The sequence below is a fragment of the Orycteropus afer genome, unplaced genomic scaffold (genome assembly GCF_000298275.1).
Source record: "Orycteropus afer afer isolate SDZICR_OR568_19922 unplaced genomic scaffold, OryAfe1.0 scaffold00018, whole genome shotgun sequence".
Classification (NCBI taxonomy): Eukaryota; Metazoa; Chordata; class Mammalia; order Tubulidentata; family Orycteropodidae; genus Orycteropus; species Orycteropus afer.
The window spans coordinates 6,814,757-6,840,897 of record NW_006921605.1 but is presented as its reverse complement, the minus strand read 5'-3'; the positions used below and the strand labels follow the sequence as shown (position 1 = coordinate 6,840,897).

The 26,141-nt window shown below is 55.8% G+C and overlaps 1 protein-coding gene across 1 annotated transcript in view; it reads left to right on the top strand.

The window, feature by feature from the left end:
* The first annotated feature begins 856 nt into the window (after positions 1-856).
* The window catches only part of ITGB4 (integrin subunit beta 4), a 30,087-nt gene continuing 4,802 nt past the window's right edge, over positions 857-26,141 (top strand). The window contains exons 1-31 of the mRNA XM_007959645.2: positions 857-935; positions 2,822-2,904; positions 3,153-3,254; positions 3,370-3,574; positions 4,353-4,449; positions 4,635-4,806; positions 6,571-6,834; positions 7,761-7,850; positions 8,172-8,294; positions 8,730-8,894; positions 9,073-9,149; positions 9,892-10,094; positions 11,788-11,891; positions 12,045-12,143; positions 12,308-12,437; positions 13,026-13,148; positions 13,234-13,340; positions 13,866-13,899; positions 14,053-14,244; positions 14,522-14,625; positions 14,941-14,999; positions 15,162-15,185; positions 16,268-16,416; positions 16,505-16,684; positions 17,684-17,832; positions 20,708-20,912; positions 21,901-22,058; positions 22,379-22,559; positions 22,647-22,784; positions 25,098-25,280; positions 25,362-25,493. Coding sequence (XP_007957836.1) covers positions 857-935; positions 2,822-2,904; positions 3,153-3,254; positions 3,370-3,574; positions 4,353-4,449; positions 4,635-4,806; positions 6,571-6,834; positions 7,761-7,850; positions 8,172-8,294; positions 8,730-8,894; positions 9,073-9,149; positions 9,892-10,094; positions 11,788-11,891; positions 12,045-12,143; positions 12,308-12,437; positions 13,026-13,148; positions 13,234-13,340; positions 13,866-13,899; positions 14,053-14,244; positions 14,522-14,625; positions 14,941-14,999; positions 15,162-15,185; positions 16,268-16,416; positions 16,505-16,684; positions 17,684-17,832; positions 20,708-20,912; positions 21,901-22,058; positions 22,379-22,559; positions 22,647-22,784; positions 25,098-25,280; positions 25,362-25,493 — 4,111 coding nt within the window. The remainder of the gene's footprint in view (positions 936-2,821; positions 2,905-3,152; positions 3,255-3,369; positions 3,575-4,352; positions 4,450-4,634; positions 4,807-6,570; positions 6,835-7,760; positions 7,851-8,171; positions 8,295-8,729; positions 8,895-9,072; positions 9,150-9,891; positions 10,095-11,787; positions 11,892-12,044; positions 12,144-12,307; positions 12,438-13,025; positions 13,149-13,233; positions 13,341-13,865; positions 13,900-14,052; positions 14,245-14,521; positions 14,626-14,940; positions 15,000-15,161; positions 15,186-16,267; positions 16,417-16,504; positions 16,685-17,683; positions 17,833-20,707; positions 20,913-21,900; positions 22,059-22,378; positions 22,560-22,646; positions 22,785-25,097; positions 25,281-25,361; positions 25,494-26,141) is intronic.

Below are 26,141 nucleotides of genomic sequence, written 5' to 3'. Positions count from 1 at the left end.
GTCCCTGGAGAGAGAGGCAAGGCCCTAACCTTTGCTCTCAGCTCAGCAGGCCTGGTGGCTCTGGCTAGTCCCTTCTCCATGGAGGCCTCAGGGATGCCTCTGCTGAGTTGAGATGGTTTGATAGTGAACCCAAGGCAGCTGAGGCTCCTGGGGCAGCTGACTCAGTGAGCGTAGGCAGGAAGGGGCTTGTCACCCAGCTTGGGGCTGACTCTTGAAAGGAGTGGCCTGCTGGGATAACTCAGGGCCCCCGGAAACTCCACTCTGGGGCGGCAGCAGTGGGGGCTAGGGCAAGGGATTCAGGCCCCACCCTGGACAGCCCGGCAGCTATTGCAGAAACTGACCCAGCGTGGGGAGTGGACTCCTCCCATCCCCAGTCCCCAGAGCTTGTCAGGGACCCTCTTCTGGACACACCACCCTCACCAAAAGACAAGTGAGCCAGGTCAGAGAGGGAGCAGGAAGGGAGGGCCAGGGTCTTCTCAGTCTGCTGGGGTCTGGAAGGCAAAAGCAGAGTAAGGCCTGGCCTGCCCTCAGGATACCAGTACCGAGAGCCTCGTCTTCTGGGACAAACTTACAGCCTGGAGCCCTCAAAGGCGCAGGGTGAGGCCTTCCTGGGCCGGTGCAGGCCTGTAGGGCATCTAGTCATTCCAGGGCCGCAGGTGAGGCACAGTGGGAAGGACAGCAGTTAGAGGCCCTATGCCTGCCCTCACTGGCCATGTGGCCTTGGTGACATTGCAGAAGTGCTCAGAGCCTGTTTCCCACTCACCCAATGGGAACGGCCCCACCTCTCCTGCGAGCTCTGGCGGCGCGGGCCAGGGCTGTAGTCATACGTGGACTATTCTGTTACAGGAGGAAGAAGATGGGAGGGCCGCGTCCCAACCCCTGGATCAGGCTGCTGCTGGTGTCCTTGCTGAGCGTCAGCTTCCCGGGGCACATGGGTGAGTGAGTCAGGAACCCACCTCTCAGGACGTGGCCCTCCCCTCACCCACTCACTCCACCATGCAGTAAGCCACCACTGCACTCAGGGGCTGGGGAGGCCTGGGCTGTGTGGCCTGGGAGATTCACTCAGAGAACTAACTCCTCATACGCTGAGCCCTGGAGAGTGTGGTGGAAACACTACAGGGATTCAAAGGACAGGGAGACATGTAGCTCCATGTCACCTGCTCTCCGAGTGTCTCCAGTCAGCTCCTTGGGCTAGCTCCTGCCCCTTGAATTTTGCCTATCAGTGGAGGTCATGTTGAGACCTCGAGCTAGACCTTGGTGGGAATATTTACACCATGGAAACTGGCAAACACTACCAATCAGGGCTCTCTGTCCTGTCTGCCCTACAACCTCCCCTTGCAGCCTTTTCTTTTTTTCCTCCCCACAGGGAAGGTTGTTATTTTATTTATTTACTTTTCCATTGCTTTATTTTTATTATTATTATTTGTAATTGTGCTTTGTGTGCAAATTTACAGTACAAAATTTGTTTTACGTTCAACAGTTTGTGTACATTTGATTTCACAGCCGATTACAATCCCTGACTATAACACACTCTCCTCCCCTCCCATCCCTGTGACCACCACCGCCCCCCACCCATGCCCTTCTTCAGTACGCACTCCTGTCTGAGTGAAGGTTGTTATTGTAACTTTACTCTTGCCGATTTGGTCCCCACTTGGTTATTTTTTCAATATAATTGATTTTACTTCTTACTGTTGTTGACAATATACACATAAGAACATATGCCAATTCAACAGTTTCACACATACAATTCAAGGACCTTGATTGCATTCTTCTAACATGCACCCTCTTTTCCTGTGTTGTTCTTGCACCCTCTTTTCCTGTGTTGTTCTTCCCGCACCAACATCGATTCACCACCCCCTAAGGTTCCTATCTAATCTTGTGAGTTGCTGTTGTCAATTTGATCCTGTATAGATGGTTCTTATGAGAGCAGAATCACTTCTAAACATTGACCAGCACGTCATTGCTTGGAGCCCAGGAGACCACTCGCTGTGTCCACTGGGTGCACACAGCAGGTCCTTTCTGTGTTTATAATGGAACACAGCCAAAGTGAATCCCAGTAACCTTTAAGGGATATGCTGGAGTGCCACCTCATTCATTTACTGAGGACCTACCGGGTGCCAGGCCTTGTGCTAGGCACCAGGAACCAGAAACCAGTAGCTATCAAAGTGATTCCAACTCATGGAGACCCCACGTGTGTCAGAGTGGAACTGTGCTCCAGGCATTTCCAATGATGGAACTTTTGGAAGTAAACCTCTAGGCCTTTCTTCCAAGGTACCTTTTGGGGTAGCAGCCAAGTGCATTAACCATTGCACCACCCAGGGACAGGCCCAGGGAACACAGAGATTAATAAGACAGATACGGTTCCCTGACTCTGGAGGAGGCTCGTGTGACAGACAAGTCACATGACAGTCATGCTGTGAGGCCAAGCTGTGACAGAGAAAGACCGACAAGGGCGGGGCATGGTGGGTGCTGCTCACCCCAGGCCTTGGCAGGGAAGGTGGTAGAAGTGTTGCAGGGACTGAGGTGAGGAGGTACAGGCCAGGAGACAGTCAGGGTTCCAGGTGGTGAGTGGGCCACAGCACTTCTGCACCAGCCCCCCAATTTCCCTCCAGATTTGAGCAGAAAGGCACAGGTTGAGACCTAGCTCTGCCAGTTCCTACCTGCACTACCTGAGGTAGATTGTGTCTGGCAGACCTTGGGCCCCTGTGTCTTCCTCTGGAAAATAGGGAGAGAATCCAGGCTCTCTGGAGTGTGGTGTGCGTGGGAAGGGCGTGGTCATTGCTGCAGTCCATCCCAACATGTCTGCCATTTCTGCCCCCAGCAAATCGCTGCAAGAAGGCTCAGGTGAAGAGCTGCACAGAGTGCATCCGGGTGGACAAAGACTGCGCCTACTGCACTGATGAGGTGAGGGGCCGCCTCCTCGAGCAAGGACCCAGCCCGGGCCACCTCCCCAGCCCAGATATCCCGCCCTGCCATACCCACCCCTGGCTCTGGCCAAGTCTGCACTTGCCACACCCTCAGCCCAGTCTCTGGCCAGGTGGGTGTGGGAGAACAGGCAAGGGTCCAGAACATTCCACTGGAAATAAAATCCAAGGGTTAGGACAGCCAGGGGATGAGCGCTGTCCCCGCTGACCTCATGTTCTTCTGGCCAGATGTTCAAGGAGAGACGCTGCAACACCCAGGTGGAGCTGCTGGCCGCGGGCTGCAGGCTGGAGAGTGTGGTGGTCATGGAGAGTAGCTTTGAGATCACAGAGGTGCGGCCCAGGGACCAAGGGAGGGGAGCTCTCCAAACCCAGGGCCTGCTGTGTCCCTCGGCTAGGCTGAGAGGCTCCACACCATGCCAGCGGTGTGCCCTTTCCCTGAACACAGGAGACCCACATCGACACGACCCTGCGGCGCAGCCAGGTGTCACCCCAAGGCCTGCGGGTCCGGCTGCGGCCGGGGGAGGAGCGGCACTTTGAGTTGGAGGTATTTGAGCCCCTGGAAAGCCCCGTGGACCTGTACATCCTCATGGACTTCTCCAACTCCATGTCTGACGATCTGGACAACCTCAAGCAGATGGGACAGGACCTGGGTACGCTGGGCCCGCGTGGAGGATGGGGGGTCGCAGGAGAGGTAGCCTCACCCCAGTGCTCAGGACAGCTGTACCTACCCCACACGGAGACACCTACACACACGCCAAGAACACTCTCCCCGATCTTCAAGGGAGGGTCCTGGCCAGACCTGCCTAACCACGGCGGACATCAGGAAGGGTCCAGGGAGGCCACCAGAGCCATCTGGTTCCAACATGGAGGGGTCCACTTCACAAGGCTGTGCCGAGGCCTCAGCTCATCAGACAGCTGGGTGTCGTCCCCAGACCTCTAGCTTGCCAGCTGCGTGGCTCTGGGTTCTCTGAGTGCCATTTCCCTCATCCGTGAACAGGGACAAGGACTCTTGTGATTATGTGCTGATGTCCAGCCTATAGAGTGTTGGCTGTAGGTGGTGTTCTCCCCTTCCTCCTTCCCCAGCCTGCTCTGGGGCCCTGGTGTTTATTTGGAGGGAGCTCAGCATCCCTGGGTGACACAAACAGTTAAGTGCTCAGCTGCTAAACACAAAGTTGGTGGTTCAAGCCCACCTAGACGTGTGCTGGAGGGAAGGCCTGGCAACCTAGTTCCAAAATCCCAGCCACTGAAAACCCGCTGGAGCACAATTCTGCTCTGATACACGTGAAGTCGCCAGGACTCAGCATCAACTCCATGGCAGTTGGGTGGTGGTGGTGGTGGTGGTGGTGGTGGTGGTGGTGGTGGTGGTGATGGTGGTGGTGATGGTGGTGATGTTGGGTCAGCTGCCCCCTTTTCCCTGTGGATGCCCAGCCCAGGTCCTGAGCCGGCTCACCAGCGACTACACTATAGGGTTTGGCAAGTTTGTGGACAAAGTCAGCGTCCCCCAGACGGACATGAGGCCTGAGAAGTGAGTGGCTCAGTGGGCCCCATGTGGGCAGGGGTCCTTGCTCACCCAGGGCCTTGAAATTTTCCTTCCAGTTTAAATGAGTGGAGCAGGCACTGGCCACAGAGGGAGGGCACAGCAGCAGGCATTGGGGTCCATAGGGTCTTCTGTCTTCTGACATGTTCTCTCTCCCTTCCCGTCTCTGCCAGGCTCAAGGAGCCCTGGCCCAACAGTGACCCCCCCTTCTCCTTCAAGAATGTCATCAGCCTAACGGAAGATGTGGATGAGTTCCGGAGTAAACTGCAGGGAGAGCGGATCTCGGGCAACCTGGATGCTCCAGAAGGGGGCTTTGATGCCATTCTGCAGACAGCTGTGTGCACGGTGAGCGTGGGGGCTTCTGCCAGCTGGACTGGGGCTGGCACCTTCTCTGCAAGGACCCAAGCTGCCAGTGGCCTGCCCTGGTGCCAGGCTCAGAGTATCCCAAACACCCAGGGGTTTGTAGCCCCCAGGCCCCAAGATAAGCTCAGACCCTCTGGGTGGCCCTGAATTAGAATCCTGTTGTATACGTGGTGGGAGCCAAGATCTGCAGTCAGAGCAGTGACATTAGCCAGTGAGGCAGACATGGGCCTTGGGGTTCCTGAATCTTCTGTGCCCTGAGACCAGCCCCCCAGCCAATCCCCCTGCTAACGCCAGTCTCCCAGGAACCGCAAGTAGCCCAGTCTGTCCTGGACCTCTGGAGAAAGCACTTCTTTTATATTTATATTATTTTTTTAAATTTTGAATATAATGCAGCCATATTGTAGACAACTTAGAAAACAAAGGACAGAAGTCGCCCATCATTTCCCCACCATCCAGCAGCCCTTGGTCACCTGGCAGCCTCTCTTGTACTCTGTTCCTCATGTCAATGTAGCTGGAGGCAGTGGCCAGGCAATTCTGAAACTTTTTTTTTTTTCCCATTGGACTCTGACTGCCATACGAGTTTGCTCTTGAAACCCACAGTTTTCAGAGTCACCACTTCTGTCTTTCTAACAAATCGCTGCACACCTGCTCCTCACTCACTGAGTATGTCATTATCTGACACCTTCGTAGTTACAACAATAATGAAAAATCTACCATCTCACTATTTTGTGTGCTAATGACATACATCTGGCAGTAATGAACACCAAGTGTGTAGCACTGCTGTGATGGTTACATGTCAATGTGGCTGGACCATGATTCTCAGTGGTTTGGTGGTTACGTAATGATGTAATTTGGCAGTGATGTAGTGATGTGGAGCCCTGGTGGTGCAGTGATTAAAGCATTTGGGTGCAAACCAAAAGATCAGCAGTTTGAACCCACTAACCACTCCAGGGGTGAAAGATGTGGCAGTCTGCTTCCCTAAAGATTTACATCCTTGGAAACCCTGTGGGGCTGTTCCTTTCTGTCCTGTAGTGTCATTATGAGTTGGAATTAACTCAGTGACAGTGGGTTTGGAGGTTTTTTTGGTAATGATGTGGTCATCCTTCCACATAATGCTTATTTTCACATGACACCCTGGTCTTTGGAACCTACCATGTTGGTAAGTGACTGGAGGGTATACATCTCCGTACCTAACTTCACCGGCCTTTTTTCATTTAATGTTGTGTCATGTACATTTTTCCTGTGCCGTGATAAGTAGAAGCTCTGGTAGCACAGTGCCTAAAGTATCTGACTGCTAACCAGAAGGTTGGTGGTTCAAACCCACCAGCCACTCTGTGGAAGCAAGACCAGGTAATCTACTTCCATAAAGATTTACTACCTCAGAAACCCAACTGGGGTCTCTATGAGATGGAATCTACTCAATGGCAGTGGATTTTGTGTGTGTGTGTGTGTGTGTGTGTGTGTGATAATAGTCCCACTGAGTGATTGAGAGCTTGAGTGGCTTGAGTGGACATCAGAAGAGCCTGGTTCAGATCTTCCATGGGGCCTTCTGTGCCCATAGACCTGGCGTTCATTTCCCATCCCCCTCATAGTTAGTCTGGTTTCTATCATCATCCTCACCTATGTCATCATTACAGTGACAACAGAGTTAACCTGTTGGCTTAACTGAGCCCCCGTTGGAGTCTACTTTCACTGCCATACGTGACACTATGACAAATGTCCTCAATATCCTCCTTGTCCTCCCAGAGGGACATTGGCTGGCGCCCAGATAGCACCCACCTGCTGGTGTTCTCCACTGAGTCGGCGTTCCACTATGAGGGTGACGGCGCCAACGTGCTGGCAGGCATCATGAGTCGCAATGACGAGGAGTGTCACCTGGATGCCTTGGGCACCTACACCCAGTATGGGAAGCAGGACTACCCATCGGTACCAACCCTGGTGCGCCTGCTTGCCAAGCACAACATCATCCCCATCTTCGCTGTCACCAACCACTCTTACAGCTACTACGAGGTATGAAGGCTGGGGCCACGGAGGGCAGGGGTCCAGGGGGCCGCTCGGATACCCCTTCCTGTCTTAACTCTCTGGTGCTGCTATGACAGAAATGCCACAGGTGGGTGGCTTTAACAAACAAATTTATTTTCTCACAGGTTAGGAGGCTAGGAGTCCGAATTCAGGGTGTCAGCTCCAGGGAAAAGCGACCTCTCTCTCTGTTGGCTCTGGTGGAAGGCCCTTGTCTCCTTTCAGCTTCCGTTCCTCAGCTCCTTGGCAATCTTCCTGTGACATGTATCTTTCTCTCTGTTTATGCTTCCTTCGCTGTGTTTTTAGCCAATCACTTCTAAGATATAAAAGGAACAGAAGTGATTGGCTGAAGACACACCTACACTGATTTGGCCTCATTAACATAAGAAAGAAAACTCTGTTCCCAGATGGGATTATATCCACACATATAACCACTGTCTTCAAGGTGACTTACAACATCCCTAGAGGACAGCATAGAACTGTCCCGCAGGGTTTCCAAGTCTGTAAATCATTATGGAAACAGACTGCCACATCTTTCTCCTGCAGAGTGGCTGGTGGGTTCAAACTGCCCATCTTTTGGTTAGCAACCAAGTGCTTTAACTATTGTGCCACCAAGGCTCCTCATCCACACGTATAGGAGTTAGGTTTTACAACATGTATTCTTGGGGGACAAAATTCAATCCTAACACTCCCTAAAGCTTTTGGGTCCCCCAGAAGTGGACCTTGGTGGGAAGGGGAGGTCCTGTGCCCATCCCCCAGCCTAACTCCCAAGCAAGTGGGGGCTCTGAAATCCCCCAGGCAGGTTCCAGTCCTTAGTTCTCCCCTCTGCAAAATGGGGACGAGCCTGGATAGCACAGGTGATCTCAGTGATGTGACACCTGTGGAGGGCTGAATCGGCCTGGCTTTGCTCTCTGCAGAAGCTGCACACCTACTTCCCCGTCTCCTCCCTGGGGGTGCTGCAGGAGGACTCATCCAACATCGTAGAGCTGCTGGAGGACGCCTTCAACGTGAGGGCTCATGGGGCTCCTGAGCTGGGCCCTTTGGGGGCAAGGCCAGAGGGGAGACAGAGTGGGTGCAGAGTGTTTCAGGGGCCAGTCATGGTTGAGAAAGCACTCCTGCATGAAGCCGGTAGGGAAGGCTCTCTGGTAGTTCCTGGGGGTGTTGAGGAGGCAAGCTGGGCCTGGCCCCAGACTCCTGTGGACTTCTACCACCACGCCTCCTGCCATATCACCCCAGTCTTGCATGCAGGTGGGAGTGAAGGGCAGCCAGGCCAGCGTAGGGAAGCCCACGCTCCCCGCCAAGACCACTGACTGTCTGCCCTCCTTCAGCGTATCCGCTCCAACCTGGACATTCGGGCACTGGACAGCCCCCGAGGGCTTCGGACAGAGATCAACTCTAAGATATTTCAGAAGACGAAGGCTGGGTCCTTCCACATACGACGTGGGGAAGTGGTATGCCTCGTGTGTGTGTGTGTGTGTGTGTGTGTTTGCTCACGCACACAGGCAGGGGGGCCACACTGCCCCCAGGAGGGGTGGAGCTTTCCCAAGCAGTGTCAAGAATATGGCCTCTGGAGTCAGACAGGTCTGGGTTCAAATCCTGTGGGGTCAGCGGCTTGAATGAGCTTGGCTGTTCCTCGGTTTATCTGTAGCCTCCTCCATACAGTGGGATTGTGAGAGCCCTGGCTGCTGAAATGTGTGAATAGGATAACGTAACAGAGCCACTAGAAACTCTACCATTGTCATTGTCATTGTCATTGTCACTGCTGTTGACATGATGACTGGTTTTCAGCCCAAAGAACGGCAGTCAGAGAGCTGGGTGTCAGGATTCTGACACACCCCCAAAGCTTGAGGGCTGGGCCTGCCCTAGCTTACAGCATATCCCTGCAGGGCACGTACAGCGTGCAGTTGCGGGCCATCGAGGAGGTGGACGGGACGCACGTGTGCCAGCTGCCAGCAGAGGACCAGAAGGGGAACATCCACCTGAAGCCTTCCTTCTCTGATGGCCTTAGGATGGATGTGGGAGTCATCTGTGACGTGTGCAACTGCGAGCTGGTATAGCGCCGCCGTGCTGGTGGGCGGGAGGGCCCGGGCCAACACTCTGAGCTATGAGCCATGATGCAGAGCCTCCTGCGGCTGCGTGGCCCCTGCACATTCCCCGAGGGGCGGAGGGCAGTAGAAGAGTCCCATGGTCCCCGCCCCCACCACACCACTCCCAACGGTTTCATTCCAGCAAAAAGAGGTGCGGTCGGCTCTCTGCAACTTCAATGGGGACTTCATGTGTGGACAATGTGTGTGCAGTGAGGGCTGGTGAGTAGGAGGGCTTGGGCTGACCCGAGAGGGGCTTAGAGTCCGACAAGACCTGATGCTGCCGGGCTGGGGGGGGCAGTGGGGGAAGGGGACACCCATTTGTCAGGGGCCCCCAGTGTAAAAAGCACATTGCAATACATAGATGTATAGAATGTCTCTGTAAAACACACAGGAGTCAGGAGTGGCTGCCACAGGGTGGAGACTGGGGCCGGAGCGGGAGGGAGACTTCTGCACTCCACCCTCTGATGTCTTTTGTCCTCTGAGGCTATATTACTTCATCAGAAACAGAGTCACATGAATGTAAGGGCTTTTAGGGAGCCCTGGTGGTGCAATGGTTAAGCACTTGGCTGCTGACGAAGGGTCAGTGGTTTGAACCCACCCAGCAGCTTTGCAGGAGAAAGACCTGCTACTTCCACAAAGATTACAACCTAGGAAGCCCTGCAGGGCAATTCTGCTCTGTCAAATAGGGTCGCTATAGTCAGAATCTACTCAGCGGTCCTCAAAGCAACAACAAAGGCTCTTTAGGCCTCCGGACAGTGGATAAGTCCATTATGACTCAAGGGAGAGGAACAGCAAGGAAGGGACGGGTATATCAGGGGGCTGAGGTTTGAGTCTCAGGTCGGCCCCTGCTGCCTGTGTGGCCTGGGCCTGCTGCTGCCCTCTCAGAGCCTCTGTTTCCCCATCTGTGAAATGGGCCCAGCCTTTCTCCTGGGCTCTGGGAAGTGACTGGTTCCTCCCCCAGGAGCGGCAAGACCTGCAACTGCTCCACGGGCACCCTGAGCGACACACAGCCCTGCCTGCGAGAGGGCGAGGACAAGCCATGCTCAGGCCGTGGCGAGTGCCAGTGCGGACGCTGCGTGTGCTACGGCGAGGGCCGCTACGTGGGGCAGTTCTGCGAGTATGACAACTTCCAGTGTCCCCGGGCCTCCGGCTTCCTCTGTAATGGTGAGCTGGGCAGGGCAGGCCAGCCTGGGTGCCCACCCTCCCCTGCCCCATTGGGTTCTCCCTTTAACACCCAGGATGGGTGATCTAAGCCCTGCTCCATACACCCGAGTCTCCCGCAAGTCCTGCCTAACCCTGACCTCGCTTTTCTCATCTACAAAGTTCATGGCCCAGCCTCTGTTGGCTCAGCATTCCATTTTAAGACAACTCTGGTCCTTCCCACCCCACACCCTCATTAGGGTCAGCCCACTCAGCTCAGGATTCAGGGGTTGGCAGGTGAAGTGCATGATGGTCTTTTCTCTGGAAGATGCTGCACTTCTAGTATCAGGACTGGAGTTACGCTTCTGTATCCCCACAGGGCCTGAGACAGGGTTAGGCCCAGGCAGTGTGCATATAGTCTGGCCAGGGGCTCCGGAGCTGGGCAGTGGACATGGAACTCTTGTCCATTGGCACGTGGATGGATTGGGTGGTTGAATGGAGGAGGAGGAATGAAAATCAATTCATCAAATACTTCAGTGGCCATTGACTCATCGAATGCTTATGAAGCTCCCACTTTATGCTCGGCACTGGGTGTCACACCCTTCATTTTCTACCCTTTCTTCCATTCCTGCTTTCTTCTGCCATTTCTTCATCCCAACTGCCCATCCTAGAGACGCTCAGAGAGATGGAAGGCAGAATCCGGCACACGTGGGGAAAGGCGGACAGTTGGTACAGGGGGAGGGGCAGGGGAGGAGACAGGGCCAGAGTGGGAGGACCTGGTTCTAGTTCAGGGCTGGCTCAGGCCTAGCCTAGTCCAAACATTTCTCAAGGGGCCAGAGAGTGAGTATCTGTAGCTTTGTAAGCCGTACAGCCTCTGTCACAATTACTCAACTCTGCAGCCACAAACAATACGTAAACAGGTGAACTGTGTTCCCATAAAATTTTATTTATAAAAACAGGTGATAAACTGGATTTGACCCACAGGCTATAGTTAGTTAGTATTCTAGTTCAAAGATTGTTGTTGTTAGGTACCAGCAAGTCAGTTTTGACTATAACGACCCGATGTGACAGAGTAGGACCATGGGTTTTCTAGGCTGTAATCTTTATGGGAGCAGATCACCAGTCTTTCTCCCACAGAGCTGCTGGGCAGGTTTGAACTGCGAGTGTTTTGGCAAGCAACAAGGCAATTAACTGTTGCATCACCAGGGCTCTGTTGGACTTTATCCTTTGGGCAAAAGGGAGTCATTGGGAGTTTTAAGTTCCTTTTCTATTAGTATATTAACCTTGTATCCAACCACCTTGCTAAACTCACTTATGGAATCTAATGATTTATCTGTAGACTCTTCTGTGCTATTGAGAGGACCTGATACTGGCAAATGACAGTTTTCTTTCCTACTGTCCAATACTTACATCTTTTGTTTCTTTTTATTACCTTATTGCACTGGCCAGGAGCCATTAGAGGATTTTAAACAGGAGAGGAGTACATGATTGGATTTCTGTTTTGGGACAATTACCCTGGCTGCAGAGTGGAGGTAGAAGGTGGGATGGAAGGAGAGATGGAGGGAAGATTCCAGAAGAATGAGGAAGAGATGATTTCTGCCCCTAGCTGGGCCATCCTAGTTCCAAGGCATAGCTCTCACAGTCCCTCCTTGGCAAGTAGGCAGCCTGGTGCTACAGGTGTGAATGTGGTTCTCCTCTCCCTTCCCTTTCTCTGTAGACCGGGGACATTGTACCATGGGCCAGTGTGTGTGTGAGCCTGGCTGGACAGGCCCGAGCTGTGACTGTCCCCTCAGCAATGCCACCTGCACTGACAGCAATGGGGTAGGCCTGGGCGTGGGGCAGGCATGTTGGGGTGGCTGGGCTGGGGTGCCCAGTCAGGGGCATCCTCTCAGAAGGGTGCCTGGGGGAGAGAGGGGAGGGGAACAGTCAGGGATGGAGTTACAGCTGGCTCACTGGTGCCTCCCCCTGCCCCAGGGCGTCTGTAATGGGCGTGGCTACTGCGAGTGTGGACGCTGCCATTGCAACCAGCAGTCGCTCTACACGGATACCACCTGTGAGATCAACTACTCAGCAGTGAGTCTGGGATTGCGTGGGGTGTGGGCGTGGCAACCTGGGCCCACAGGGCAGGACGAGAGGCTGAGCTTGGTGCTGTAAGAGCTGGCCAAGAGCAGGAGGCTGGAGGCAGCTGCCTAGTACCCCCAGCACAACGCCCATCTGCCCCTGCCCCTCCCGCCTAGATCCGTCTGGGCCTCTGTGAGGACCTGCGTTCCTGCGTGCAGTGCCAGGCCTGGGGCACCGGGGAGAAGAAGGGACACACATGTGAGGAGTGCAGCTTCAAGGTCAAGATGGTGGATGAGCTGAAGAAAGGTGCGGGGCAGGGCTGGGGACCAGGAATGCAGAGAGCCCCGCGAGGGCAGGGGGGCACACAGTGATCCGGGGTGCCACTCATTTGGACAAGGGGCTTGCTATTTAAATCGAGGTCCCACAGTCTGGCCAGAGGATGCAGAACCTGGAGCGGGGGCACACAGTCTGGCCAGAGGGCACACAGGGCAGCTGAGACCATTTGGGCAGGAGGCAATAGCCAGGCAGAGGCACATGGGCCAAGCAGGCCTGGTCCACAGCCTCCTCTCCCCTAGCTTAGAATTGACTTGCTAGATGCCAAGCCCTGGGGGGGTGTCCCAGGCGGGGAAGGAGGGGACAGATGTGCAGCCTTGGATGTTCCTGAGTTCAAATCCTGAGCCCCAGCCCCAGGGCAGCCTCCCTTTGCCCCAGTCCCTGGGTCAGGAGCAGGGGCACAGTTTGCCAGGTACTCTCACTGTTTCTCAGGAAGGTTCCTCAGGCCCTGCGGGTGCTTGGGGAGCCCAGGGGTGCCCCAGTGCAGGGGACACCTCGGCAGGCCTGGGGTGCTCTGGGTGGAGGGTGAGTTGGGTGCCGTCTGACTGTGTGGGGGTACAGCGGAGGAGGTAATGGAGCACTGCTCCTTCCGGGACGAGGATGATGACTGCACCTACAGCTACACAGTGGAGGGTGATGGCATGCCCGGGCCCAACAGCACCGTCCTGGTGCACAGGAAGAAGGGTGAGCCGGCGGGCTGTGTGGGCCGGGGGCGGCCCCTCAGATCCAGAGGGTGGGCCTCGATCCTCGTCTCCTCCGTCCTCCCCAGACTGTCCTCCCGGCTCCTTCTGGTGGCTCATCCCCCTCCTCATCTTCCTCCTGCTGCTCCTGGCGTTGTTGCTGCTGCTCTGCTGGAAGTATTGCGCCTGCTGCAAGGTGACAGCCCCGTCCCCAGCCCCAGGGTCCCCACTCCTGGGATGCCCACCCTCTCGGGGTCCTCTCCCACCACAAGATCCCCACCCCACACCAGGGTCCCCAACCTCTGCAGGGTCTCCTCCCACCACAGAGTCCCCACACCCCTCCAGAGTCCCCATCTCCTACTGGGTCTCCACCTCCAACCAAGTCCTTACCCCCGACCAGGTCCCCATCCCCCTTCAAGGGACCCTACTGCCTCCAGGGCCCCCACCTCCTTCCAGGGTCCCCTCCCACCATAGGCACCCTACCCCTACCACCCCACCAAGTCCTCACCCCTTCCCAGGTCCCCACCTCCCACCAGGATCCCTACCCCCTCCAGGGTCCCCTCCCACTACAGGGTTTCCACCCCCCTCCAGGGCCCCCACTCCCCACCAGGGGTCTGGGAAGGCACCTTCTGGACCACTGGCCTGGGAGCGGGCTGGAGGGGCTTTCTTGCACTGAGGCAGCTGAACATCACAGCCTATCTCACCCCGCCCCATCTCCTAGGCCTGCCTGGCTCTTCTCCCTTGCTGCAAGCGAGGTACGGGCTGGGCGTCGGATGGGGAGGGGGCTGTGACTGCTCTGTGTCCTCCAGCTGGGGTGGAGGGTAGTGGAGATTAAGTCTGGAACGGTGTCCACCTGGTGGGGTGTGGCAGGTGGGCCTAGGGCCCCGGCTGAGCACCCTGTCCCACAGGCCACATGGTGGGCTTCAAAGAAGACCACTACATGCTGCGGGAGAACCTGATGGCCTCCGATCACCTGGATACGCCCCTGCTGCGCAGCGGCAACCTCAAGGGGCGGGACACCGTCCGCTGGAAGATCACCAACAACGTACAGCGGCCTGGCTTCGCCACCCGCGTAGCCAGCACCAACCCCTCAGAGCTGGGTGAGAGTGGGCTGGCCACTGCAGCCCTTGGCAGTCAGGGCACGTTCACTGCTGGGCCTGCGCCTGGGGTCCTGCTGTTCCTGCTTGCTCCGGGTGTTAGGGGCACCTAACTGCCACCTGCTGCCCCTTCCCGATAGCTCTACAAGCCTGGCCTCACTGTGCCAAGGCAGCTGCCCCTCACTGGCAGTTATCCTCCAGTCCTAGCGTGGTTCCTGCAGGGGCTCTGGGGTGCCCCCTGTGCAGGGTGCTGATGACACCCTTTCCTGCCTTCGCCCAGTGCCCTACGGGCTGTCCCTGCGCCTTGCCCGCCTCTGCACTGAGAACCTGCTGAAGCCTGACACCCGTGAGTGTGGCCAGCTGCGCCAGGAGGTGGAGGAGAATGTAAGGACCCCGGAGCTGGGCCTGAGGGGGGCCGTGTGTGTCGTGTGGCCAGGGAAGCAGCGGCGGGGCAGCCTCAACATTTTCAGTTGGGAAGCCGGGCCCTCCTTGGTCAGGGGTCCGTAGGGGAGGTGCCCTGTGAATGTTTCTGGTGGGGGCATAGGCAGCAGAGCCTGCTGACAGGACATGCCCCTGGGAGGTCTGCCCGGCCTGAGTGGTTCTGGGCAGGAAGCCCCTGGTTCATGAAGGCCCCGGGTGGAGGGATGTCTGTGGCAGCCTGGCCTGTGGCCCCAGCCTCATGGCACCCCTGCCTTGCAGCTCAATGAGGTTTACAGACAGGTCACGGGCGCCCACAAGCTCCAGCAAACGACTTTCCGGTGAGTCCAGGGTGTGAGGGCAGCCTGGTGCCCAGGGCCGGGTGGGGGGCTGCCCATACAGCCGCCTCCAGGATTTTAACCCCCAGGAAACATTGCCTCCCCGCAGCTCTCGCCCATGCCTAGGCACCATGTGATTCACTGTCCCCTCTTTGTCCTCCACAGGCAGCAGCCCAACGCTGGGAAAAAGTGAGTGGAAATCGAGTCAGGCAGCGCCCAGCCCCTGCTCCCTGCCCAGAACCAGCCACATCTGCCTCCTGCCCCATCCCCCTGCCCCATCTGCTCTCTGCCAGTCTTCTGCCTGTCTGCCCCAGCCCCTGTTCCCTGCCCCATCTCCATGCCACAGGAAGGGGGCACTGGATGTGCCTGTCGTGGGTTGGATCTTCATTCATTCCTTTAGTTGACCATTCATACCACAAACACTCGTGTGCAGCCCCAACTATGAACCCTTGTCCTAGAAAAGACCAAACCCCCGGGGACCAGACAGACACGTCCCTGCCCACCACCAACACCAGGGATAGCCAAGGGCCTAACTCCCGCCTTCCTCCTGACCCTGAGAGCCTGATTCTGGAGGCACCACTGGGTACCACACAGGCTACCAAGATGGAGCCAGTTAACACCTCTTTGCCCAGTTCCTACCCCAGTCCTGGCCCTTTAGGGGGAAAGAGGGGAGGGGGCCTCAGTGCAGAGAGGACTGGATAGTGGACTCAGAACACAGCTCATTTTTGCTGAGTACATCGCCACCAGTGATAACCAGGTGGACCAGCATACTTATGATGGGCCAGGCATTGTTCCAGGGCTCTTATGTGTGTCATCTTATCCAACCCTTTCATCAGCCTTGTTAGGTACCATTGCGATCCCCATTTTACAGATGAGGAAACTGAGGCCCAGAGAGGTTCAGAAACTTGACCTCGGTTATCTAGCTCACAGGAAGTGAGGCAGGATTTGAACCCGGGCAGTCTGCCTGCAGCCCTCCTGCCCTGAGCATCTTTGCTGGCCTGACCCCTCTTAGCTCCCCTACTCCTCGCATCACCAGTCCTTGTCAGTGAGGGGGCAGGGCAGACCATTTCATCAAGGAGCACCCTGAGGCTCACAGAGGCGCGTGCCTCAGCTGAGGCTGCAGGTCCCGGGTGAGGAGCCGTGCAGGCCTCCACGTGGGCCTGGCCTGATGCCCCTGCTTCAGCTGCCCTGCCTCTCGTCCCTGTGATGGAGGGGTCAGGCAGGAGGAGAGGCCAGCTGAACACCTCCCCCTGCCCAACTCCCCACCCCAGGCAGGACCACACAATCGTGGACACGGTGCTGATGGCGCCCCGCTCAGCCAAGCAGGCCCTGCTGAGCCTGACGGAGAAGCATGTGGGGCAGGGGTCCTTCCATGAGCTCAAGGTGGCCCCTGGCTACTACACCCTCACTGCGGACCAGGGTAGGTGGCAGGCTCCTGTACCACATGCTCGCAGCCCAGCCCGCGTGGGCCCCTGGCCCACGGCCGACTGCCCCTGATCCCCACGCAGATGCCCGAGGCATGGTGGAGTTCCAAGAGGGTGTGGAGCTGGTGGATGTGCGCGTGCCCCTGTTCATCCGGCCTGAGGACGACGACGAGAAGCAGCTGCTGGTGGAGGCCATCGATGTCCCCTCAGGCACTGCCACCCTCGGCCGCCGCCTGGTCAACATCACTGTTATCAAGGAGCAAGGTCAGGGAGGAGGAGCGGGGGTGCAGAGAGGTGTCTGCGGGCACCGTAACCAGTACCAGGGGCTGTCAGGTGGACTGTGTGCATCGTAACCAGTACCAGGGCTGTCAGGTGGACTGTGTGCATCGTAACCAGTACCAGGGCTGTCAGGTTGACTCTGAATCACTGTGACCCCACGTGTGTCACAGCACTGTGTCCCATTGAGTCAATGGCTGATTTTTCAGATGTGAATTGTCAGACCTCTGTTTCCAGGCACCCCTGGGTGACCTGGACCCTCCAGCCTTCTGATTAGCAGTCAAACACGTTAACCATTTGCACACCCCATGGACTGCTGATATCCTAATGGAAGTGAGACCTGGCTGGATGGCCTGGGGCTAGTCCTCTAACCCTGTGAGCCTTGGTTTCCTCATTTGTCAAATGGGTATAAACTGGTGAGGAGTCGGTGACTGTATGTATCTGCACGTTGCCTGGTGTGTGATAAACACTCGAGAAGCCAGAGCTCTTATTATAGTCATCTTCCTCCCCTTGTTCCTTTCTCCCTGGCCTTTCTGAACTTAGGGGGTCAGATTGGCTCCCCAGGATGCCAGACTGTTGGAGCAGGAAGAGGACTGGGGCTTCATTTTGTCCAAGCCCCCCTTGGGGAAATGAAGATTTAGAGGCGGAGATTGGGGAGGGGTTGGGCCAGGCATGGCACCATTGGCCTGGACTCACCTTCTGCATATTGGGGGTCTGTGCCATATGCCCCCCCAGGACCCATGGGCCTTGTACTACTCAGCCTCCTTTCTCTGCCCTGACCCTTCAGGGTGGCTGTTGGACCCTGTGTCCCAGGCCCCCTCAACTTTTTCCAGAAGATCTCTCCACCCCCTTCCTTCACCCTCCCCAGAGGGATGTGCAGGTGAGGAGGCGCGTAGGCTCCAGACGCTAGGCTAGGCTGGGCCAGAGGAAGGGGCTGGGGAAAAGGGCTAAAGCCAGGACCCCCTGACCGGCATGGACTCCTTGCAGCCAGCGGGGTGGTGTCCTTTGAGAAACCTGAGTACATCGTCAGCCGCAGGGAGCAGGTGGCCCGTATCCCCATCATCCGTCGCATCATTGACAGCGGCAAGTCCCAGGTCTCCTACCGCACACAGGACAACACAGCGCAGGGCAACCGGGTAAGTCCCCTGCAGGGTTGTGGGCATGTCCCAGGGTCCAGAGGTGCCCTGCTTATTCCTAGGAGGGAGCAGGACGTGGCAGTTACTGGAGTCCCTGGGCTGGCCCCTCAGACATATCCATCCACTCCTGCCTCCCCGAGTGAGGCCAGGGCCAGTGCCCATCACTGTCAGGGACTCAGGCCAGAATGTCCCTGCATACCCTTCCACAACCAGGAACACCAGGCAGCCAGACTCTTCCGAGACAGATGGACTCAGGCTGGCCCAGGCCTGGAGGCTTCAAGCCGCCCTCTGTCCCTGCGTCCGACACCCCAAGGGACTTCACTCTCTGCCCAGCTCAGCTGGAGCACCCCTCAAGGCAGGGAGTGGCATGTATGTCCACGTCCCCTTCCTCACTGGCCCCCAGCAGCAGGGACCAGCCAACTCCAGCTGCCAGATGGGTTTGGTCTGGCTTACATGGATTTGGTTGTTTTGTGGTGGTGGTTGCTTTTAATTATGGATTTGTTGGCTCCGACTGCTGATGACCCTGTTTGTCACAGTAGCGCTGTGCTTCATAGGAGTCTCAAGGCTGTGAGGTCTCGGAAGCAAATGGCCAGGCCTCTGGACAGGCTCAAACTTTGACTGTTTGTACCACCCAGGGACCCCTTGAATTTATTACCAACATCTAAAAATTTTTAAAACTTGTGTCAAAAATTATTGCAAAAAGTGAGAAATGCTAGCCTTGTTGAGTGGGCAGACCCACTCGGCAAACCTCACAGCCGAGGGAGCTGAGCTGGCAGGCCCTTGGGGCGGCTGTCTCCTGGCCACGCAGCCCGGGCATGCCTACTATTCTCCACATTTTATTGGTAGGAACGTTTCTCCTTACTACTCTGATGCTTCCAATAAAATTCCACGCATGTGTCTGTGTACTCATAAATTTCACTCAATGTGTCACATTATACAAGGGACACTGGCTATCGTGTTAGGCTTTTTATAAAGATGCCTTGGTATTTAAAGATTTTTACTATGTCCCAATTTTTTTTTTTTAATTTGAGTGATTTGGGTTAAAGTTTACAGAGCAAATTCTTTTTCTATATAGCAGTTCATACACATTTTGTCTCATGATATTGATTGCAATTCCCTACAATGTAACAGCTCTCTTCCGACTTCCTTCCCACATTCCTTCCTGTATCCTCCCCTCCCATGCACTCCTGCCCCCCCCAGCTGTCTCCCTGTGTAAACACTGCTCTTCTGTTCTCCTGTGACTGATCTCTCCAATGAGTATACCTACCTGATATAAATGTTCACCCCATATGCCTATTATTTGGGTGGAAACCACAGGAGTGAGTTCAGTTCCAGACCTGAAGGGTAACTAGGGGCCATAGTCCTGAGGGTCTCAGCAGGTTCTAACAGACCAGCAAACTTGTTTTTTTTTTTTTTTTTTTAATGATTTTGGGTTTTATTCCACATTGTCTCCCACTCTACTCAGGATCTCCTGCACCAATCCCCCTCCGAGTGGTTGACAGTGGTAGCTGGGCACCATCTAGTTCTTCTGGTCTCATGGTCATAAAGGATGAGGATGACATGGCCTACCAGTCCCTTGGACTAATTGTTTCTATGGCATTACATTCATTTCGTTGTCATGTGTCTTTTGTCTCCTTTTATCGAAAACAGTTCCCTGGCTTTTGTTTTTCATCCAGGCCAGTTGTCTTGCAAACCAAAAAACCAAACTCACTGCCACTGTCTTGCAGTATATGAGGGGAAAAAAAAAAAAAAAAACTGCTCCAGTCGGATCTAAGTCATAGCGAGCCCTCCTTGGGTTTCCAAGGCAGTATCACTAAAGTAGATTGCCCAATTTTCTTCCTTCCAAGGAGCAGCTGGTGGGTTTGAACCGCCAGCCTTCTGGTTAGCAGTCACATGCCTTAGGCACTATGCCACCAGAGCTCCCTCTTGCAGTATAAAATCCCTGTTCTTCTTGTGCCAGCAGCTGAACTTTATTGAGTTGGTAACTTTTGAGTTTACCTCCCATGCTTTTGCCATAAAATTGAAATTTGTTAGTTTGAAGCGCCACCTAGTGGTTCCACATGAAAGGACCTTTTTTCTTGCTCCTGAAAGTTGACACATATTACACACACACACACACACAAAAAAAAAAAACACCCATGTACACATTCATCCTGGGAAACTCAGGAAAGGGTTGGAAAAATAAAGCTGGAGCCTATGGAAACACCCACGCAGCAGCCAGGGCCTGGGGCCAAGCACGATCTCAGACTTCAGACCCACAACGTGGAGACAGTTCTTCCCTTCCTGGGTGGGGACTGCTAATCTCAGCTCCCAGGGACTTCACAAAGGCCTGAGTGCCTGCCTGTATGGGGGACGCTGTGTCTGCCAGCTCACTCCTGTGTCTCTAGGCCTTGGTTCAAATCCTGGCTGGCTCCACCACAGCTATGTGTGTAAACTTGGGCAAGCATCTTCACCTCTCCACACCTGTTTCCTCATCTATAAAATGGGGATGATAATATCATCAGCCCCACACTGTTGTGAGGATCTAACAGGCTAATATTTGTAAAGTGCTTGACGCACCTGTAACCTATTGCTATCAACTCGATGCCACATGATGACGACATCATGTTATGGAGCAGAACTGAGCACCCTGGGATTTCTGTGACTGTCATCTTTACAGAAGAGATCACCAGGCCTGTCTTCCATGGTACACTGGAGAGGTTTGAACCACCAACCTTTAGGTTGGTAGCTGAATGCAGGCCGTTTGCACCACTGACCTGCTTGATGACAGTCTGTGTGTGACACGCTTTGCAGTGTCGTGTGCGTGTGGTGGACCATGTCCCTTGGAGGACTCCGATTTCTGAGTCAGGCCATCTCCCGACCCTTCCCACTCCAGGACTACGTCCCCGTGGAGGGTGAGCTGCTGTTCCATGCGGGAGAGACCTGGAAGGAGCTGCAGGTGAAGCTCCTGGAGCTGCAGGAGGTAGACTCCCTCCTGTGGGGCCGCCAGACGCGCCGCTTCCTCATCCACCTCGGCAGCCCCAAGTTCGGGGCCCGTCTGGGCCAGCCCCACACAGCCACCATCATCATCGGGGACCAAGGTGGGCAGAGCCGGGCGTCAGCCGAAACAGTGAGGAGGGAGGCCTGGGAGCCTCACCTGGGGCTGCTAGACTTAGCAAATAAAAACAGAGGGCATTCCATGGCCATGTGAATTTCAGATCAACAGTGGATCCTTTTTCAATGTAAGTAAAGCCTGTGCAACGTCTGGGACATTCTTAGTCTAAAAAAGTGTACGTTGTTGATTTGAAGTTCACATGTCACTGGAGTCCAGGATTTTATCTGTAACCAAAGGCTGAGGTCATGCTGTGGCCACATGGCCGGCTGCTGGGGCCTTGAATTCCACCATGAGGTCTCATCCCTCTGACGTTAGCCTCCTTGTTGTTAATTACTATTGAGCCAATTTCTACTCATGGTGGCCCAATGTGTGCAGAGCAGAACCGCTCTGTACGGTTTCCAAGGCTGGGCATCTCAGAAGATCATCAGTCATGTCTTTCAAGGCACCACCAACTCTTCAGCTAGCAATCAGCACTTAACCACCGTGCCACCCAGGGACTCCTGACTTCAGCCTCAGTTCCACCTAAAATGTGGGGGCTTCCGGTTGGGGTGCTACAGTTAGTCCATGTCAGTCCCAGCCTCCAGTGTGGTGGTGTCTGGGACCCCCTCCTTGGGAGGAGGCCTTGCTGGGAAGATGTGAGGAGGAAGAGGATACTGAGGCTATTGGGGAAAAGGGGCCAGTACTCTCCTGTGAATTCTTCTTCCTTTGCCAAGGGAGAGAGAAGAGCAGATGAATTCCCCCCTCTTCTGTTTGCCAGAGACCCTCCTGGGCCCTCCACCAAGCTTCGTGTGATACCCTCTGGGGCATTGGCCCCAACCACCCCAGGGGCAGGCCTCAGTTGATTGGCTTTGAAAACCCCCACTTCCATGTTTAACAGAGTTTCTGGCGCCTCCTGGTGGTGTGGAGGACAGGCTCCTGTCCTCCCTTCCAGAGGGTCTGAGTTGGCTGGTCTCCCCGGACTTGATCCATTACAGACGAACTGGACCAGAACTTCACTCACCAGACCCTGTCATCACCTCCACTCCCCCGTGGTGACCCAGCCGCCCCACAGAACCCCAATGCCAAGGCTGCCGGGTCCCGGAAGATCCACTTCAACTGGCTGCCCCCTCCTGGTAAACCATCAGGGTACAAGGTGAGGTGAGGGTGATGAGGGGTGGAGGGGGAGGTCTGGACCAGGGAGATGGGCAGCCTGAGGTCCCCAGTGTGCAGAGAGGGACCGAGGGAGCCCCCATCTGAGCCCAGGGAAGAGGGGAGATCCGCTCCTGAGCTTTCCAGACCTTTGCTCCCCTCCTCCCCCCAGGGGACCACCACCCCGAGCCCTGCCGTATGAAGGAGGCAGGTCACTCAACCTCCAGAAACTCACCTGTGCCATAGGACCATAGGGCAGGGCTCCAAGGGCAGGAAGGTGATTAAGGATCCCCGCTTCTCACTGACCACCCTTCCCGGGAGCAGGTGAAGTACTGGATCCAAGGTGACTCCGAGGCTGAAGCCCAGGTGATGGACAGCAAGGTACCTTCAGTGGAGCTCACCAACCTCTACCCATACTGTGACTACGAGATGAAGGTGTGTGCCTATGGGCCACAGGGCGAGAGCCCCTACAGCTCCCTGGTGACCTGCCGCACCCACCAGGAAGGTGAGGTTCACCTGTCCAGCCCTCCGTCTCCCACACTTGCCCACCCCCCCCCACTGACAGCTCTCTTATCTGCCCCTGTCCCCCCAGTACCCAGTGAGCCGGGGCGTCTGGCCTTCAATGTCGTCTCCTCCACGGTGACCCAGCTGAGCTGGGCCGAACCAGCTGAGACCAATGGCGAGATCACGGCCTACGAGGTCTGCTATGGCCCAGTCAACGAGGACAACCGTAAGGGCTGGGTCACTCTCCTGCCTTTGGGACAGCAGCCATGACAGGGCAGGGGCAGGAGTCAGAGGGAGGTCTGGGGCTTGGCTTGGGCCACTCAGATCTGCTGTGTAGGGGGCTGAAGGCTTCCATTCTGGTGGCCTGAGGCATCAGTAAGTTCAGGTCAAATTTGGGCTGGTTTGTATCCAAGGCCATGGGCAAACCTCTCATGAGGTACGGTGGGGCAGAAGGCCTGAGATTATCAAACGCGGCGACATCTTCCCATACCATGGTTCTCGAACACCCAGAGCGGAGTTACCAGATTTAGCAAAAACACAAAACCAAAACCAAACTCACTGCCATCGAGTTGATTCCAACTCATAGCGACCCCCTCTGGGTTTCTGAGATAGTAAATCTTTATGGAAGCAGATTTCCCAGTCTTTCTTCCCAGGAAGTGGCTGATGAGTTTGAACCGCCAGCCTTCCAGTTAGCAATCAAATGCCTTAGGCACTACGCCAGCAGAGCTCCTTAGCAAAAACACAGGACACCTGGAATTTCAGATGAATTGTTTTTCACTATGTCTCCTGCACCTGGTAGACTGTTATTGTTTCCCAGCCCTGGAAGGGAGGAAGGGAAGGCATCTGTCAATTATCCAGATGAGAAAGTGTTAGAGGGAAGTTAGTCCCACCTCTCACCTGGGTCAGGGATTGCCCCCTCCTACCCTCAACTTTGCTTGGTTAGTCCCAGTGATGAGGAGCTCACTACCCCAGAGCAGCTGTTGTGCTGGAGCCAAAATTTTTGTGACTTCCTGCCACTGAGAATGAGTCTGTCCTCTGCCACATGGTCTCCCGCCAAGAATTTGAGAATAGCCCTCACCCCTCACTTCTCTCTTGGCTAAATATTAATAACAAAAGCCTCTGATGATCACCTTTACCTTTTTAATCCGCGTGGCAACTCTGTGGGAAGTAGGATGGAGGACCCCCATCTAACTCCCACTCAGGGACTTGTCCAGGGTCACACCCCAGGAAGGGGCAGAGCCAGAGTGGGTATCCGTTTCTCAGCTCCTGTATATAACCTGTGGCCCCTCCGTTCTGCTCTCCGGAAGGGCAGTGGGGCTGTGCTGGGCGTCAGCCTCCTAGGTGAGGGTGCTCAGAACGGAAGAAGTAGGCGGAGCAAGCCCCAGCCTTCTCAGGAGCTGTATCGCCCTCAGCTCCTTCTGAGTTGACAGGTTCTCGTCCACCCACTGAGTCTTTGGTGGTACAAACGGTTAACACACTCAGCTGCTAACCAAAACGTTGGAGGGTCTGGTACACCCAGAGAAGCCTTGGAAGAAAGGCCTGGTGATACCCTTCTGAAAAGTCAGCCCCCAAAACCTTACGGGGCACAGTTCTACTCTGATGCTCATGGTGGCGCCATGAGTGCGTGCTGATAGGCCCCCACTGACCAGAAGTGACTTGTATCTTCCAATGTTTATCCCTGACAGTTTCTGCCCACGGCCTTGGCGGTCATGGATGTACCTACTGGGCAGCCCTCCTAGCCTACGGGCAGCTACAGTGGGTGGCCAGATGGGCCAAGGGCAGCCTCTTCCAGGCTGACAGGCCTCCATCAATCAACTCTGAGAACAGGGTTTTCGGGTGGGCGGTAGACATCAAGCTTACCAGTTGTCATTTTCCAAAACCTCCCTCTGCCCTTTTTCTGGTCTCCCGTCTTCTGCCGATTCTCTGTTCCCCTGTCTTGCAGCCCAGCAGCCCAGCAGCCCAGCTCGTGGGGGGTGGGCCTTGGTTCTGCAACTGAGCAACTGCTGCAGAGGGACAGGGGCTCCCCCTCTGTTCCCTGGCAGCTGCATGTCTGCCCTTCCCAGTGTGAGGTCCCTGGCCTGTCCTCTGCCCACGGGACAGCCACCAGCTCTCCTTCGTCACCCAGCACCCCTCCACCTTCACGCCTTCCCCTCCACCCTTAGCGCCCACAAGCCTCATTCATCTTGAATTCCAGTCTCCTGAGGCCACTTGCTCACACGGGGACAGCACCCTGTGGGCAGCCATGGGGGTCCTCTCTCAGCAGACCAACAGGGATTTGGTGTGGATGCCCTCACTTGGAGGCACTTTGGACACATCTGCCTGTGGGGAGAGGTGAAAGCCAGCCTAGCTGGAGTCCAGGCCTGGCTCTGTCGCCAGTGAAGTGCCCTCTGGAGGGAGGGTGACCCTTCTTGTGGCAGGAGCTTCATAAACTCATGCTCCTCGCCTTGCTCTCTGCACCTCAGGGAGCCGTCCAAGGGCTGCAGGGTGGTTCTGCTAGGTCAGGCGGGGCTGGGACTCTGAAGCACCCTCTCCGCCCTAGAGCCCATCGGGCCCATGAAGAAGGTGCTGGTGGACAGCCCCAAGAGACGGATGCTGCTCATTGAGAACCTGCGAGAGTCCCAGCCCTACCGCTACACGGTGAAGGCGCGCAACGGGGCAGGCTGGGGGCCCGAGAGGGAGGCCTTCATCAACCTGGCCACCCAGCCCAAGCGGCCCATGTCCAGTGAGTAGAGGCGAGGAGGCAAGGGGTGCACGGGGCCAGCAGGCCGTGACTGGGCTCGGGCTCACTCCTCCCTCCCTGCAGTCCCCATCATCCCCGACGTCCCCATCGTGGACGCGCAGAGTGGGGAGGACTACAACAGCTTCCTCATGTACAGTGACGACGTCCTGCGCTCCCCAGGAGGCAGCCAGAGGCCCAGCGTCTCCGACGACACTGGTGAGTGGGCCTGGGGACTATGTTACTGGTGTCCTGAGAGAGAGGCCTGTGACCACTGGGCATGGCAGCCAAGACTAGACATGCCTTCTGAGTCCCAGGCAAATACTAGCTGAGCCCACAATCTGACAGGCACTGTGCTGGCAACAAGGACATAGAGGGGATAAGACAGACATGGTCCATGTGCAATCGTGTGCACACCCGTGTACGAGGGCATCCATACAACTTGGGTACAGATGCACACAGGCTCCTACGTGTGTGCCTTCACACACATGGGCCAGGCAGAAACAGCTTCGTGGCTCCAGGGCTCACAGGCTGTGCCATGGAATGGGATACTTGGAGTAAGGCTATGATGGGAGGAAGCAGGCATGGCCCGAGAGTCCCTTCGCAGCCACCAGGCCAGTGCCAGTGAGGTAGTGCCACACCACACACACATACACAGTGGCTGTGTGCCTCTCTTCCTGAGTCCGAGCACAATGAGGGGGAAAGAGCCCCCAGCTGGGGCGCCTGAGCTGAGTCTTAGCTTTGGCCCCACTGTGGGACATCAGGTGAACTCCGGAGCCTCTCTTTGCCTCAGTCTCCTGATCTGTAAAACGGGACACCAGACACACCATGCTCTGAGTCAAAATTATCTGGAGCACATTTAGAGAG